Source organism: Oncorhynchus tshawytscha, linkage group LG22 (assembly GCF_018296145.1).
Source record: "Oncorhynchus tshawytscha isolate Ot180627B linkage group LG22, Otsh_v2.0, whole genome shotgun sequence".
NCBI classification, from domain to species: Eukaryota; Metazoa; Chordata; class Actinopteri; order Salmoniformes; family Salmonidae; genus Oncorhynchus; species Oncorhynchus tshawytscha.
Genome location: NC_056450.1, coordinates 10,425,503 through 10,443,670, shown reverse-complemented (window position 1 = coordinate 10,443,670; position 18,168 = coordinate 10,425,503). Strand labels below are relative to the sequence as shown.

General features: G+C 39.7%; 1 protein-coding gene and 2 pseudogenes across 1 annotated transcript; all 3 read right to left on the bottom strand.

Annotated features, from left to right (window-relative positions):
* Nucleotides 1–452: 452 nt before the first annotated feature.
* Nucleotides 453–3,146, bottom strand: LOC112221516 (annotated as a pseudogene).
* Nucleotides 3,147–3,690: 544 nt separating this feature from the next.
* LOC112221759 (tubulin alpha-1B chain) lies at nt 3,691–11,233 on the bottom strand. Its single transcript, XM_024384054.2, has 4 exons — nt 11,004–11,233; nt 5,636–5,858; nt 4,954–5,102; nt 3,691–4,864 (listed from the first exon to the last, which is right to left on the bottom strand). The coding sequence occupies exons 1-4, from the start codon at nt 11,004–11,006 to the stop codon at nt 3,884–3,886; spliced, it is 1,356 nt and encodes a 451-aa protein (XP_024239822.2). The 5' UTR covers nt 11,007–11,233; the 3' UTR covers nt 3,691–3,883.
* A 623-nt stretch (nt 11,234–11,856) lies between these two features.
* Nucleotides 11,857–15,783, bottom strand: LOC112221757 (annotated as a pseudogene).
* Nucleotides 15,784–18,168: the final 2,385 nt, after the last annotated feature.

The window sequence follows — 18,168 nt, the reverse complement described above, 5'->3', positions numbered from 1 at the left end:
TATTTCAATTATTTAAACTTCGAGTAGTTTAAGTAAGTCGTTTTAAAACGTAATTATTTGTTTACAGGTTAGTATAAATATGTAATAAACGTAATAACACATACATTGAAATTGTGTGATTCTAGGAACTTCAGTGTTCCTAGAACCCAGTGAATCTGTCTAATCCACCAGTGTGACTTCATGTACAGGTCTATGCAACTAAAGGTACAAACATCTCTAAATGGGAAACTGAAAATTACGACAAGTACACGTTTTGTTTTCCATACAATTTATTGTCAACATGAAAGTGCTTTTTGTTTGAGGTTAGGAGTTTTGAAAGGGCATACTGGCTGAAAAGAAAAGGGTGGATCTATGGAAAGGGGGAGTGAAAAGAAAAGGGTGGATCTATGGTAAAGAATTTGAAAGACAGACAAAGAAAGACAGCCATTTCTAATCCTGTTCTCTGTCCTCATCTACTTCACTTCTGTCATGTCCCACCTCTTCATAATCCTTCTCCAGGGCTGCCTTGTCAGCATGCACACAGCCCTCTGGACTTTGACCAGGTCTCCACCAGGAACTACAGTGGGAGGCTGATAGTTGATGCCAACCTTGAAACCAGTTGGACACCAGTCAACAAACTGAGTAGAATGTTTGGTCTTGACATCTTTGGGCATCACATCACCACGGTACAGAAGGCAGCATGAAATGTACTTGCCGTGGCGAGGATCTCGTTTCACCATCTGGTTGGCTGGCTCAAAGCAGGCATTGGTGATCTCAGAGACAGAGAGCTGCTCATGGTAAGCCTTCTCTGCAGAGATGACTGAGGCATAGGTAGCCAGAGGAAAATGAATACGTGGATAGGGCACCAAGTTGGTCTGGAACTCTGTCAGATCAACATTAAGGGCACCATCGAATCGAAGGGAAGCAGTAATGGAGGAAATAATCGGTCTACTTTGGCCTGTTGAGGTTGGTGTAGGTGGGACGATCAATGTCGAGGTTCCTACGACAGATGTCATATATAGCCTCATTATCCACCATGAAAGCACAGTCAGAGTGCTCTAGGGTGGTGTGGGTGGTCAGGGTGGAGTTGTAAGGTTCCACCACAGCAGTGGACACCTGGGGAGCTGGATAGATGGAGAACTCCTGCTTGGACTTCTTGCCGTAGTCAACAGACAGACGAGAGCCGGTGCCACCTCCAAAGCTGTGGAAAACCAGGAAGCCCTGAAGGCCTGTACACTGGTCAGAGAAAGAGAAACACATTAATAAAAGGAGAATAACAGATGTCCACGTTCTAATCAGATAGTTGATCAAATATTTTATTCATTCTTTCATTCTGAGAGAGCCACCAGTTTGTGGATCCTGTCCAGCACCAGATCAATGATCTCTTTGCTAATAGTGTTGTGCCCACGGGCGTAGTTGTTGGTAGCATCCTCTTTGCCAGTGATGAGTTGTTCAGCATGGATAACTGGTGGTAAGTCCCAGTTGCACACCTCATCTGAGGAGAGAAATCAGTAGCTCATGGAGGAGCTCAACACCAATGTAGTAAACAGAAAACTTACCTATGACTGTGGGCTCAAGGTCCAGAAAACACAGCCCTGGGGACATGCTTTCCACTCCCAGTCTCACTAAAGAAGGTGTTGAAGGAGTCGTCTCCTCCTCCGATGGTCTTGTCACTGGGCATCTGTCCGTCAGGCTGGATCCCATGTTCCAGGCAGTAGAGCTCCCAGCAGGCATTGCCAATCTGGACTCCAGCCTGACCCATGTGGATGGAGATGCACTCAGACTTCGGGAAAGATAGTTGTTTACAACTTTCTCAGCTAAATAAATAGTTTTAATTTGAAAATCGATCAAGTATTAACTGTAAATACACATAGGACAAATCATAATCCAGAGGAAATTATCACCTTCAAATTCTACTTTACAATCTTCTGAAAGAAACAAGTTCTTAGAATATCTTTTGGCATAATAGACAATTGGACCAAAACATTCATCTAAAACTGGAATAGTAACAAAAATATTTCATTTGTTTCAAAACAGAAATGGCCTAGAGTTTGTTTTGATTAATTCTTAGCAACTCTGTAGGCAAGGAGAGGAGGGGGCTTAGGGCGTGACAGAAAATGCTTTCATTGTAGAGATAGGGTACCGGTACACATGGGGACACATCACCTGACTGAAGAAACAAGTGATCAGCTGTTGAACCCGACAAACAGGCAATGTTTTTTAAACCAAATGTCACACATAGCCTACCATGGGGGATTAATTTGACAAATCAATTACAATCTGATCAACACATTCCAAATAATGAATGCATTTGACTTCAAACTAATTTAGTAGACCTGCTAACTACATCTATTTTGATATGAAATGTTAAATCAAGGTATTTTTACTATGGCCCTCAATTTTTTTAAACATTTAATAGCATATCAGCAAAGCAGTTTGAACTTTGTTATTGTCAGACATTCTGAAATATCTCATGAAATATTTAAGTTCGAAATTAGTAAAAACTTTACAGGTTACCCATTACTTTCAGCCCACTTCAAAACGAGGCAATTTATTTGAATATATTATGAGTGCCAATGACTGAGTTTAAAACATTTGTTTTAGTCAAATTGACAAATTGTGTTGAAAAAATTGAAAAGAAACAGCTTTGATTTAACTATTGTAAGAAGATATGAAGTTATTGAAACTAACAATAATATGATTTGTGTGTACTCACCATGTTTAAGTTGAGAAATTTCAAGATGTAGTTCTGGAGAAATTACATTTTCTTTTAGTTTAACTCTAACAGGCTTATCTTTGGGAGACTGTAGTAAGAAGTCTGATAGAAAATGTGAAAGGTGGAGCAATTTATACTTCTACGATACAGTGGACAGATGTCAGAGAAATTCTATTGGAAGAGAGACTGCAGATTCTTTCAGACAACAATTTTATAAGATTTGAAAAAACAAAGCAATCAATAACAACCACTCGATCAGTTCATCGTTAGGAAAGCCCAACGAACAGAGTTGTCTCTCTCCTCTTCTAGAAAAAGTACAACCTATTTTGTCTGTGGCAGTTTAGCAGATGGGTATATACAGGGACGGAACATGGTGTGTAAAAGCTGATTTAGCTTGTCTGTTCAGATTAAGATAGCTGACGCTGCCACCATTGTCTGTTCCTTCCTGCATGTTTCCACACAGCTAATCCCTGTAGATTGTGAAAACAGGATGTCACATACTGCGGTCGCACGCAAACGGCACTTATCTGTACACCCAGACATATGACTAACAATGGAACAATGGAAAATTCTCAAAGTAAAAACAGCATAGTAGGACTAATTAAATAGTATGTAATGAATATTACATTTCCACCACACAGACTTTGTCGAAACTGATTGGAAGATCTTATATGCCTTTTCCCAATTGCTTATCAGAGAAGAATAGGTCAAAGTATCTTTCCCATATGCGTGTGGTTTAAGTAAGCATCTTCAGAACCTACTTTTGGAAGTTGAAGTAACACTGTATAACTGCAGTTATATTTCCAAAACTGCAGTACTACAATTACAGTTAATACGTTTCCAAATTATGAAAATGTCACTACATTGTAACTGCAGTATTTATTTATAATTAATCTAGGTCTACCAGATACAGATTCCTCTACTTCAGATGAATATGTTGGAGTTTTAAAAACATTGATCAGTAATTGATGAAAAGTATACAAAACATACTGGAATCAATTTAAACACACACTTTTATTGGTGAATCTCTAATGAAACAAACAAATCTGTGATTGTCACTACAACAAACCAGTTGTGCTTAAACCTAAACGAGAAGCAAGAAAATATCAAACTGTAAGAAGAAATGCATTGGTTTTGAAAATGTGCTACTATAAGATACGGGAGCCAAGGGCGTCCTTGCATGAACCCTCAGTACTCCTCTCCCTCCTCCTGTCCGTCACCCTCGACGGTGTCAACCCCCACCTCTTCGTAATCCTTCTCCAGGGCTGCCATGTCCTCTCTGGCTTCAGAGAACTCTCCCTCCTCCATGCCCTCACCCACATACCAGTGCACAAAGGCACGTTTAGCGTACATCAGGTCAAACTTGTGGTCAAGACGAGCCCAGGCCTCTGCAATAGCAGTGGTGTTGCTCAGCATGCACACAGCCCTCTGGACTTTGGCCAGGTCTCCACCAGGGACTACAGTGGGAGGCTGATAGTTGATGCCAACCTTGAAACCAGTTGGGCACCAGTCAACAAACTGAATAGAACGTTTGGTCTTGATGGTGGCAATAGCAGCATTGACATCTTTGGGCACCACATCACCACGGTAAAGAAGACAACATGCCATGTACTTGCCGTGGCGAGGGTCACATTTCACCATCTGATTGGCCGGCTCAAAGCAGGCATTGGTGATTTCAGCCACAGAGAGCTGCTCATGGTAAGCCTTCTCTGCAGAGATAACTGGGGCATAGGTAGCCAGAGGAAAATGAATACGGGGATAGGGCACCAAGTTGGTCTGGAACTCTGTCAAATCAACATTGAGGGCACCATCGAATCGAAGGGAAGCAGTAATGGAGGAAACAATCTGGCTAATGAGCCTGTTGAGGTTGGTGTAGGTGGGACGATCAATGTCGAGGTTCCTACGACAGATGTCATATATAGCCTCATTATCCACCATGAAAGCACAGTCAGAGTGCTCTAGGGTGGTGTGGGTGGTCAGGATGGAGTTGTAAGGTTCCACCACAGCTGTGGACACCTGGGGAGCTGGATAGATGGAGAACTCCAGCTTGGACTTCTTGCCGTAGTCAACAGACAGGCGCTCCATCAGCAGAGAGGTGAAACCAGAGCCGGTGCCTCCTCCAAAGCTGTGGAAAACCAGGAAGCCCTGAAGGCCTGTGCACTGGTCAGACTGAGGAGAAATAGGAACATGTCAATAAAAGGAGTCCACATTCAGATCAGATAGTTGATAAAAGATTTGATTAATTCTGTGGTACCCACCAGTTTGCGGACCCTGTCCAGCACCAGGTCGATGATCTCTTTGCCAATAGTGTAGTGTCCACGGGCGTAGTTGTTGGCAGCATCCTCTTTGCCAGTGATGAGCTGTTCAGGATGGAATAACTGCCGGTAGGTCCCAGTGCGCACCTCATCTGAGGAGAAAAAAAATCAGCAGCTTATGAAAAAGTTCTAAAAGGGTTCTCCTACAGGGACAACGGTTCTGCATCAAACCTTTTTCATCTGAGGACCTTCACTATGGAAGACAGGGTTCTAAAATGGTTCTTTGTTGTTGGAAAAGGTTCTGGAACCAGGGTTTTTCAACAGCCCTCAAATTCATATCCGAACCTCAAAGTCAGTTCTACTGTTTTTTTTCTTTCTTCCCCCCTCTAATCAGGGACTGATATCAATCAATCAATCAATCAGTCACATTTATTTATGAGGCCCTTTTTACACCAGCAGATGTCACAAAGTGCTGTATGGAAATCCAACCTAAAACCCCAAACAGCAAGTAATGACGATGTAGACCTGGGACACCAAATGGGTGCAATGAATTATCAGGTAACAGAAAACCAGCAGTACTCTGGACCTCGTATAAAGATTTCAATACCCCTGTTCTACAGGGACAAGCCAAAGAACCCTTTATGGTTCTAAGTATAACCTTTTTTTCTTAAGAGGGAAAACTTACCTATGACTGTGGGTTCCAGGTCCACAAACACAGCCCTGGGGACATGCTTTCCAGCCCCAGTCTCACTGAAGAAGGTGTTGAAGGAGTCGTCGCCTCCTCCGATGGCTTTGTCAGATGGCATCTGTCCATCCGGCTGGATCCCATGCTCCAGACAGTAGAGCTCCCAGCACGCATTGCCAATCTGGACACCAGCCTGACCCACATGGATAGAGATGCACTCGCGCTAGGGTGAAGAGGAAGACATTTTTTATTTGAAAGGAGGTTCGCAATAACCCAAAATAGGCTAGAGCAGTGGTATTCAACTCCTTTGAGGTCCAGAGCCTGCTAGTTTTCTGTTCTACCTGACACTTAATTGCACCCACCTGGTGTCCCAGGTCTAATTCAGTCAGTGATTAGAGGGGAACAATGAGAAAAGCAGTGGAACTGGCTTTGAGGTCCAGAGTTGAGTTGGAAGTGTCTAGACCTTGACATACGGTCAAAATATAAAAGATGTCATGTGAAAATACACAGCAAATTCCTCAGTGTTAAATTAACACTGAAAATGTGGACCTGTATAGACACTGAACAGTGTTGAATTAACACACTGCTTAATGTAATGCTTTTTTGCATATTTCCCAGAGTGCTTTGCCTTTCAAATGAATTGTAGAATTACCACCAGAGAGGAAGAGGGTGCTCAACTTGGTTTCCCATTGTTAAGGCGAAGAGACCTGTACCTTGTCAGTATATCCCTAATCTTTGGTTACCACCCATGACTGAATTTGTTAATGACAGTGACATCCTTGTTGCATTCATCAATTTTCAATCCCATGGATCCCATCCCATGTGAGATCCTAAGTGAATAGCTTATCATTAAAACATAATTATTTCATACATTATGTATTTCATAAGGCCTTATTTTGAGGGCATACACTAAAACATACTGGGTTGTTTGGATGACCCAACTGCTGGGTCACATAGGGCTCTATTCAATCAGATGTGCTTTTGCTGGCATTCACATAGCGGTTGTTTTGGCGGTGTCAGAGGTGGAACTGCATTAGAGATATCAAATCCACATGCGGCTCCTGGCATTATACTGTACCTCTAAAGTGGACATTGCCATTGGCTGTACCGAGTTGCAAAAACAGAAATCCCATGCAGCTTTGTTTACAAGTTTGAATACTGGAATGTGAGATGTAATCTACATCTTGATTAGTTGAATTATTATTTAGTGTAATGATTTTTGTATTGAACGTAATTATTTCTTTATAGTCTACACGTTCTTGTTCTGAACTTCTATCTCGAGTGTGGCGGGTGTGGCTTCGTGACAATGATTACAAGAGCAGCTGCTCACCGATTTGACGGCTCCAGCGCAGTTCCGCCAAAACATCCACTATGCAGGTGGCTGCTCTTGCTGGTTAAATACTTGATCTGAATGAATCTAGGCCTTCTGGGGTTTTTTAGGGCAAGGTTTGATGATGCTGGGTTATTGAGATATGACACAGCAAGTCAGATTAGAAGACTGGAGGCTTGGTTTAGTACGGTTGTGGCTTTCAGTAATGTTATTTTTGGCCACCCGTGAGAGTAAATGTCATTCTGGTTAATCTATTCTGTTTTAATTGTCATCACATGTTACAGTTGAACACAGACTCTTTTGTAGCTTTAATTAATCTTACAGAAATGTGTGAGTTCCTTAAAAGCTTATGTAAATTCTAAAGTGATAACCCCAATGGGATAGTAACCACTTTGTTGCAATATGTAAATAATTATGTTAATATTTTTGTGTTACAATATGTACTGTGCAAAAATATTAATGGAAAAATAACATTGCAGTGTACAAACTTAACATGGTTAACAGGATTGACATTTACTCTCACGGGTGTCCAAAAATAACTGTTTAAAAGCCCAGCCCCTAATGAGCCATGCCTACTGAAAATAACCTCTGGATTACATAAAAAAAGACCCAGCATTTAAGTGAATCAAATTTGGGGTAATTCGAGCAACCCAACATTTGGGGTTTTTCACATAACCTGTCACATTATTCTGACTTGCAGAATGATGTGTAATTCCTATTGAAATCCAGCCAGAATGTGGATATCGAACCTTCTGAATGTTTTAAACACCCGCAACCTGCATTCAGAATGACTGCCAGGGTTGGGAAGACTGAATATGAGACTATCTAAATCATCTAAACTGGAACAAAAATTTCAGTAACGTGTGAAATAAGTTTAGAAAATGTATGTAATTTATATTTCAGAAGCATAAGATTAATTAATCAACCAATGTCGATTCAAAAATATTGATATTGAAACAAGCAATTATTCAAATCCATCTGCAATACAGCAGTGTGTTAATTTAACACTGTTCCAGTGTCTATACTGGGCAACATTTTCAGTGTTAATTTAACACTCTCAACTGTATCATAGAGGCACAGAATAAGTTAGAGGAAAAACAAAAAGAAATAGAGGAACTTATTCAAGAAAGATCCAGTGTAATATATTATAAAAAATAAAGCAACTGGATGGAATATGGGGAAAACTGCACCAAATTCATTTTCAATCTTCAATTTAGAAATGCTACCAGAAAAAAATGTATTGAAACTTGTTACAAATGATGGAGTCACGCATGATTCACCGAATGATACTTTGAAAGAAGAAGACTTTAAGAATATGTTTTCGTTTCAGTCTCCTGTAACCAAAGCTAATTGTATGGATTTTTTTCCTTATAATAATGTAAAATGAACATCTGTACAGAAAGATTTGTGTGAAGGCCAAATTACAACCTTTAAGGTGGGGAAACTCCAGGGCTGGATAGCATACCAGTGGAAGTATACCAAACTTTTTTTTATATACTCAGAGGACCATTATAAATGGTAGATTATCGGACACGCAACAAGACGGTCTGATATAATTATTACTGAAACAGGACCCAAGTGGTATATATAAAGATCCAGTTCATTTAAAAAAATTGGAGGCCTCTGTCACACCCTGACCTTAAAGAGCTTTTTATGTCTCTATTTTGGTTTGGTCATGGTGTGATTTGGGTGGGCATTCTATGTTCTTTAGTTCTATGTTTTGGCCGGGTATGGTTCTCAATCAGGGACAGCTGTCTATCGTTGTCTCTGATTGGGACTCATACTTAGGCAGCTTTTTTCCCTTTGTTATTTGTGGGAAGTTGTTTTTGTTAGGGGCAGTCCCCGCGCCTTTGTTAAGCTTCATGGTCGTTTCTTTGTTTTGTTGGGTGATTTGAAAAGCCATAATCAATCAATAATTATAATTTTAGCAAAAAAATATTTTTTTAAATTTACAATCTGTAGAAGCTATGAGAATAGAACAGTTCAGTACTTTTGTGAAGCATCACAGCACAGTTGAAAAATATATGGCAAATAGAAATCCAAAAAGGATGGTGTTAAGAGATAGATAGGAAGGGTTGAATGAAGCTGAAGGGTGGGACAAATAACAAGACAACCAATGTAAAACATACAGGGTCTGTAAAATGTATATAGGTTCAGAAATGTTGTGAAATAGCACAGTTACAAATAGAAATCAAACTGGATGGACATCAGAAATAGAGGAAGAACTAAAAACAAACAAAATATAACTATTGTAAAATGGATTGTGTCTGTAAAATGTGTATAAGATGCACAAACTGAAGGTAAAAGCCTAAGTGTTATTGTTTACTCCAATTGGGGGGAGGGTGGTAGGGTTAGGGGAATAATAAAGGTATATTCTTTAAAAATTATGTATATCTATATAGGTATGTGTATGTATATATGTGTATATGTATGCATATGTGTATGTACGTGTACGTATATGGATATATATATTTAACAAATAAAGATATGGGAGATTGGATATGATGCATACAATTACATTGATGGAAGCAACAATCTTTCCGCAATATTAAGCTGATCCACCCCTAAGAAAAGAATTTGCTGTGTGGAATAACAAATTATGATATCTCAGCCAAATGTTAGATTGCTCTTATATGGACCATTCTTTATTGCTGTTCTATATTCTATTATCTTATTATATCTAAGGGATAATCAATGAGGGGCTATGCATGTTATGGACATTTATGAAAAAACGTGGAAGGTGTGTTCCACGATGTGCTAGCAGAGTGGAACTGACCTTCCACGAACTTGCATTATTTTCCAGATAATGCATAGAGCCCCGAGTTGATTATCACATTTATACCATGTCTATAATTTAACACATTTACCACTATAAATGTGTTCATTTGCCAGTAGCAATGTGTTCAACATCCACTGAAGTAGCTAATAAATTTACTAGATACAGCAGTTGCCGTGGTAGTTTAGCTAACCGAACCATCTGTCCTAGCTTGCCATTATGAAAAGCCAATTCAACAATGCCAATAATGTTTTCAATTCGATTTTAGCTTCAAAAGCAGCTCAAACATAGAAGATGTAAGAATGAACTATAGCCATTGAATTCTACCGTGAAAATACTGTATACTGTTCGTTATAGGGAAATTATACACACTCTAAAATGCCCTTCAATCCGATCAGAAATAAGTATTCAACAATGCCATGGTATAACCCTGAATAATCAAATATTATTTAAGATTCTACAGGTTTGATCTAGCCTACTGTTCTACGGATGTGTTTTGTGTTGTGTTTTCCTCTGACTGCGCAGCATATGGAGGGGATTATCTAGGTCAGCAAGTTTCATTGCTGCTGTCTCTTTAAAACGTTATGAGATTAGTCAAACCACATACACATTTATACTGAAATTCATTCCCAGTGTTATAATAATAGTTTTTTTCCTCTTTAATAAATATATTTCAATAACCGCTGCAGCAGGTGAATAGGAGAAACCAAAAGTGCAAATATAGCCACACACACACACAGGTAGCATTTTTTTGTTTTCAATCTCTCATAGCAAGTGGCAAAAATATAGATAGCCTACTAAAATACACTGGAAAATATACATGCCATACAGTCTAAGAAAGTAAATAGATTCGTCCATCAAATGGCAGTGAGACGACTGTCCACGTTGACCAGCGTTGAACATGCTTAATCTGATTTAGTTTACTGTTTGCACTGACCAAAGGATTTTGGAGAAGTAGGCTACCGCGCAGATCCATTCATTGCCGGTCCCCACAAAGTTTACATCTCTATTAACCCCATTATATTTACCTGCTTTGAGTTCAGAAAATTTGACATAAATTTACCTAATATTTGTTTTTAAAAAAAACAAGTCAATTAAGGCTATTTCGATCGTTTCTATTTGACAAATGTCACAGAGCCCATGGATGCAAATCAGGACTGTCCCACACATTAATGACTAAAAAACACCTGAACGAAATGGTTGAAATTGTTGAATTTACACATTACATAATATGTCACCGAAAATATGTCGATTATGCTCACCATGATAGCTTTTTGTGCAGGGGATGAGGAGAAAAAAGTAAAATAACGATGAGCTCGTTTCAGAAGCCTGCAATTTGAGGTGTGCGATATCTGAAGATAATCCCATGAGTGACGCAACCGTAATGCTATTCAGTATTAGGCTATGTCTGGGGGAAAGCTTCTAGCCTTCATGCACAGATTTTCTTTCCTAGTGTCATTAATTATTTGAATAGGTTATTTTTACTGAACAGTATATGCTCCTTAGAAGCTGTAGCCTAAACTGTATCGAGCCTGAAACTTCTGGAAAACAGGTCAGCTGCCATTCGTTCACAAATTGACGTTTATTGTCATGAGTCTTGTCCTGGAGGCAAACCTGAGCGATTTCCCCGTTAGACTAGATATGCAAGCTGCAAAGTTATAAAAATGGCTTCAATGTGAACATTTATAAAAAAAATATACAAAATATTGCTTTTTGTCTTAATTTAAGATTAGGGTTAGGCAGTAGGGTTAGCGGTGTGCTTACGGCTAGGTTTAAGATTAGGGTTAGGTTAAGGTTTAAATTAGACTTCACGAATTTGTGGCTGTGCCACCTAGTGACCACACTGCAGAGCTGCCTCCAGAAAAAGATTCATGACGAAAAAATCTAACCTGCCATTCATTCAATGAAAGACAACCCAAACACAACTAGTCAGGATTAGTGACATAAGTAGTACATTTATTACATTTCAAAAGCAGTACATTTACATTATAAATTATAACTAAACTATTATGTAACAAAATGTAAATACAATATTGTTAACAATATTATTACAGTGTTATTTCACAGGAATAAAAACAACAATGTAAAGTGTTACTAAAACCTGATTGTGTGCTTTATTTACCAAATTCATGACAACTATAGATATACATATATATATATATATATCTCCTATCCCTTACCCTCAATGGAGTCAACCCCTACCTCTTCATAATCTTTCTCCAGGGCTGCCATGCCCTCTCTGGCTTCAGAGCACTCTCCCTCCTCCATGCCCTCACCCACATACCATACAGTTGAAGTCGGATGTTTACATACACGTAGGTTAGAGTCATTAAAACTCGTTTTTCAACCACTCCACAAATATCTTGTTAAACAAACTATAGTTTTGGAAAGTCGGTTAGGACATCTACTAAGTCATTTTTCCAACAATTGTTTACAGACAGATTATTTCACTTATAATTCACTGTATCACAATTCCAGCGGGTAAGAAGTTTACATACACGAAGTTGACTGTGCCTTTAAACAGCTTGAAAATTCCAGAAAATGATGTTATGGCTTCAGAAGCTTCTGATAGGCTAATTGACATCATTTGAGTCAATTGGAGGTGCACCTGTGGATGTATTTCAAGGCCTACCTTCAAACTCAGTGCCTCTTTGCTTGACATCATGGGAAAATTAAAAAAAATCAGCCAAGACCTCAGAAAAAAAATTGTAGACCTCCACAAGTCTGGTTCATCCTTGGGAGCAATTTCCAAATGCCTGAAGGTACCACGTTCATCTGTACAAATAATAGTATGCAAGTATAAACACCATGGGACCACGCACCCATCATACCACTCAGGAAGGAGACACATTCTGTCTCCTAGAGATGAACATACTTTGGTGCGAAAAGTGCAAATCAATCCCAGAATAACAGCAAAGGACCTTGTGAAGATGCTGGAGGAAACAGGTAAAAAAGTATATATATCCACAGTAAAACGAGTCCTATATCGACATAACTTGAAAGGCCGCTCAGCAAGGAAGAAGCCACTGCTCCAAAACCGACATAAAAAAGCCAGACTACGGTGTACAACTTGCACATGGGGACAAAGATCGTACTTTTCTGGACAAATGTCCTCTGGTCTGATGAAACAAAAATAGAGCTGTTTGGTCATAATGACCATCGTTATGTTTCGAGGAAAAAGGGGGAGGCTTGCAAGACGAAGAACGCCATCCCAAACGTGAAGCACGGGGGTAGCATCATGTTGTAGGGGTGCTTTGCTGCAGGAGGGACTGGTGCACTTCACAAAATAGATGGCATCATGAGGTAGGAAAATTATGTGGATATATTGAAGCAACATATCAAGACATCAGTAAGGAAGTTAAAGCTTGTTTGCAAATGGGTCTTCCACATGGACAAGGAGGCCAACAAACCTGACTCAGTTACACCAGCTCTGTCAGGAGAAATGGGCCAAAATTCACCCAATTTAATTGTGGGAAGCTTGTGGAAGGTTACCCAAAACAGTTGACCCAATTTAAACAATTTAAAGGCAATGTTACCAAATACTAATTGAGTGTACGTAAACTTCTGACCCACTAGGAATGTGATGAAAGCATTAAAAGCTGAATTAAATCATTCTCTCAACTATTATTCTGATATTTCACATTCTTAAAATAAAGTGGTGATCCTAACTGACCTAAGACATGGAATTTGTACTAGGACTAAATGTCAGAAATTGTGAAAAAATGAGTTGAAATGTAATTTAGCTAAGGTGTATATAAACTTCAGACTTCAACTGTACCAGTGCACAAAGGCACGTTTGGCGTAAATCAGGTCAAACTTGTGGTCAAGACGAGCCCAGGCCTCTGCCACAGCAGTGGTGTTGCTCAGCATGCACACAGCCCTCTGGACTTTGACCAGGTCTCCACCAGGGACCACAGTGGGAGGCTGATAGTTGAGTCCAACCTTGAAGCCAGTTGGGCACCAGTCAACGAATTGGATGTTGTGTTTGGTCTTGATGGTGGCAATAGCAGCATTGAGATATTTGGGCACCACATCACCATGGTACAGAAGGCAATATGCCATGTACTTATCATGGCAAGGGTCACATTTCACCATCTGATTGGCTGACTCAAAGCAGGCATTGGTGATTTCAGAGACAGTGAGCTGCTCATGGTATGCCTTCTCTGCAGAGATAACTGGGGCATAGGTAGCTAGAGGAAAATTAATACGTGGATAGGGCACCAGTTGTCAGATCAACATTAAGGGCCACCATCATATCGAGGGGAAGCAGGGATGGAGGAAACAATCTGGCTAATGAGCCTGTTGAGGTTGGTGTAGGTGGGATGCTCAATGTCGAGGTTCTTACTACAGATGTCATATATAGCCTCATTATCCACCATGAAGGCACAGCCAGAGTGCTCTAGGGTGGTGTGGGTGGTCAGGATGCAGTTGTAAGGTTCCACCACAGTTGTGGACACCTGGGGAGCTGGGTAGATGGAGAACTCCAGTTTGGACTTCTTGCCATAGTCAACAGACAGGCGCTCCATCAGCAGGGAGGTGAAACATGAGCCAGTAACACCTCCAAAGCTGTGGAAAACCAGGAAGCCCTGAAGGCCTGTGCACTGATCAGCTTGAGGATAAAAAAGGGACATGTGCAGTGCCTTCAGAAAGTATTCATACCTCTTGACTTATTCCACATTTTGTTGTGTTACAGCCTGAATTCAAAATTGATTAAATATATTCTGTTTCACCCATCTACACACAATACCCCATAATGATAGTGAAAACTTGTTTTTGACATTTTAACAAATGTATTGAAAATTAAATACAGAAATATGTCATTTACATAAGTATTCACACCCCTAAATCAATACTTTGTAGAAGCACCTTTGACAGCGATTAGTCTTTCTGGGCAAGTCTCTAAGAGCTTTCCACACCTGGATTGTGCAGTATTTGCCCATTATTCTTTTCAAAATTCTTCAAGCTCTGTCAAATTGGTTGTTGATCATTGCTAGACAACCATTTTTAGGTCTTTCCATTGATTTTCAAGTAGATTTAAGTCAAAACTGTCATTCGGCCACTCATTCACTGTCATCTTGGTAACAAACTCTAGTGTAGATTTGGCCTTGTGTTTAAGGTTATTGTGCTGCTGAAAGGTGAACCATGTTTTCCTCTAGAATTTTGCCTGTGCTTAGCTCCATTCCATTTAGTTTTATCCTGAAAAACAAAGGCTGTTTATTTAAAAATATATATATATATTTAACCTTTATTTAACTAGGCAAGTCAGTTAAGAACAAATTCTTATTTACAATGACAGCCTACTGGGGAACAGTGGGTTAACTGCCTTGTTCAGGGGCAGAACGACAGATTTTTACCATGTCAGCTCAGGGATTCAATTATTCAGCAACCTTTCGGTTACTGGCCCAATTCTCCAACCAACAGGCTACCTGCCGCCAATGGCTGTAACACAACAAAATGTGGAAAAAGTCAAGGGGTGTGAGTACTTTCTGAAAGCACGGTAAAGATACGTTTAAGATTCCACATTCAAATTATTTAGCTGATCAAACATTTAATTCATGAATTTATTCATTCATTAATATACCCACCAGTTTGCGGATCCTTTCCAGCACCAGGTCAATGATCTCTTTGCCAATAGTGTAGTGTCCACAGGCGTAATTGTTGGCAGCATCCTCTTTGCCAGTAATGAGTTGTTCAGGATGAATAACTGGCGGTAAGTCCCAGTGCGCACCTCATCTGAGGAGAGAAAATTAGCAGCTCAGGAAGGTCTTGAATGAGGAGCTCAATACCAAAAAAGCAAGGAATCATATGCAGCCACACCTATTTTTGATAAGAAACAAGGCTTACCTATGACTGTAGGCTCCAGGTCTACAAACACAGCCCTGGGGACATAAATTCCAGTACCGGTCTCACTGAAGAAGGTGAGGAAGAAGTCATCTCCTCCTCCGATGGTCTTGTCGCATCTGTCAATGTGGCTGGATCCCATGTTCCAGGCAGTAGAGCTTCCAGCAGGCATTGCCCAGCCTGACTCACATGGACGGATATGCACTCACGCTGGTGAGGAAAACCTTTTTTAATTATAATCAAACTCTAACAAAAATGTTTGGACACTTGTTCTATACAATCAGAATATCTTCTCAGTATTAAAAACAAATCATCTATATGCCCACCTCAAAATAGTTTATCAAAGAGCGAGCTACTTTGCTGATAGGAATGGAAGACAGACTTTGTTGCAGCAGTGTAACAGTGTATCATTGCAGTGAGTGAAGGTAGTAACACTGTAACAGCTTTCACAGCATCAGATTGTTTCCTCCAACACATTGGTGCGTCTGGCTTCTCGGTTAAACGAGCAGTGTGTCAAGAAGCAGTGCGGCTTGGCAGGGTTGTGTTTCGGAGGACGCATGACTCTCGATCTTCGTCTCTCCCAAGTCCGTAGGGGAGTTGCAGGAATGGGACAAGACTTTCACGACCAATTGCGGTAAAAGTACAACAAAAAATCAGCTTTGGCAGCGATTACAGCTGTGAGTCTTTCTGAGTACGTCTAAGAGCTTTCCACACCTGGATTGTGCAACATTTGCCCATTATTCTTTTCAAAATTCTTCTAGCTCTGTCGAATTGGTTGTTGATCATTGCTAGGCAACCAATTTAAGATCTTACCATAGATTTTCAAGTAGATACACGTCAAAACTCAGTAACATTCACTGTCTTCTTGGTAAGCAACACCAATGTAGATTTGGCCTTGTGTTTTAGGTTATTGTCCTGCTGAAAGGTGAGTTCATCTCCCAGTGTCTGGTGGAAAGCAGACTGAACCAGGTTTTCCTTTAGGATTTTGCCCGTGCTTAGCTCCATTCCATTTAGTTTTTATTCTGACAAACTCCCCAGTCCTTAACAATTACAAGCATACCCACAACATGATACAGCCACCACTATGCTTGAAAATATGGAGAGTGGTACTCAGTTGTGTGTTGTATTAGATTTGCCCTAAACATAACACTTTTTTTTCAGGACAAAAAGTTAATTGCTTTGCCACATTTTTGCAGTGTTTCTTTAGCGCCTTGATGCAAACAGGATGCATGTTTTGGAATATTTTTATTCTGTACAGGGTCATAGCCGCAGTAAGAAGCTTGGGGTTGAGGGTGCTGCGATTATTTTGGAGGGGGTGCTTATACAGGACCAGTAAAGGCCCAGTACACTACTTTTAAACTAAATGTACATTTAAACTAAGTGTATTTGATTGTTTACCAGCATTTTGTAGTCTGATAATTATCTGTACAAAACAGTTAATCTGATAATCTGAATATAAAAATACTTGCTTGATATATGTTTTCCAGTTTCTTGAAATACCTTGCAAATGCAACTTTTTTTCTATGTGAAAACTTAAAATGGTCTATTTAGTCCTTTTCTATTTTAGAAGACACTAATCCAGAGCAATTTACAGTAGTGAGTGCATACATTTTCATACTGGTCCCCCATGGGAATAGAACCCACAACCCTAGCATGGCAAGTGCCATGTTCTGCCAACTGAGGCACATCATCACAAACCACTTGATGTCTCAATGTACTTATCTACTGTATTGTGCATTGTTTTACTTCATGGGGATCGAAAGTCTACAGGTACAAACCTGGATGACCTGCCAATGTAAAATACAGTAATGTACCTTTATTTACATTAAGCGGATTGTAGGATTTTAAATTAACACTGCACAAAAAGTGGTTGTTTTCCATGTTATTTGATCAAGAAAAATATTTAATGTAATGTGGATGTTTTGTGTCTTTGCCCATAACTTTGCACATTTTGATGTAAATGTTAGAGTACAGGGTCTTGTTCTTTCTGGATTCCATTAGAATGACAATCGCAGAGAAAATGACAGGGCAACAAGTCTTATAATTCCAACTATTGAATCCTGCAAGATACTGTTCTTAATTATACACCTACCTTTTTTTTTTTTGCCAAAGCTGAGATGCTCTCTGGCAACTGAGTTTGGAAGGACGCCTGTTTCTCTGTAGAGACTGGGTGTATTGATATGCCATCCAAAGTGTAATTAATAATATCCCCCATGCTCAAAGAGATATTCAGTCTGCTTTTTTTAACCAATCTTACAATTGATTACCTTCTTTGTGAGGCATTGTAAAATCTCCCTGGTCTTTGTGGTTGACTCTGTGTTTGAAAATTCACTGTTCGACTGAGGGATCATACAGATAATTGTATGTGTGGGGTACAGATATGAGGTTGTCATAAAAAAAAATCACTTGTTAAGCAAATTTTTACTCCTGAACTTATTTAGGCTTGCCATAGCAAAGGGGTTCAAGACATTCAAGACTCAATACATTTCAGCTTAAAATGTTTAATTAACCTGTAAACACTTTCAAAAACATAATTCAACTTTGACTTTATGGGATATTGTGTGTAGGCCAGTGACAAAACATCTC

Bases quoted from the DNA above. Each gene is read 5' to 3' on its own strand.
- LOC112221759 (XM_024384054.2), bottom strand. The intron at 5,103-5,635 runs GTAAGTTTTCCC...TTTTCTCCTCAG, and splicing joins CCTGGAACCCACAGTCATAG to ATGAGGTGCGCACTGGGACC. The intron at 4,865-4,953 runs GTGGGTACCACA...ATTTCTCCTCAG, and splicing joins TGGACAGGGTCCGCAAACTG to TCTGACCAGTGCACAGGCCT.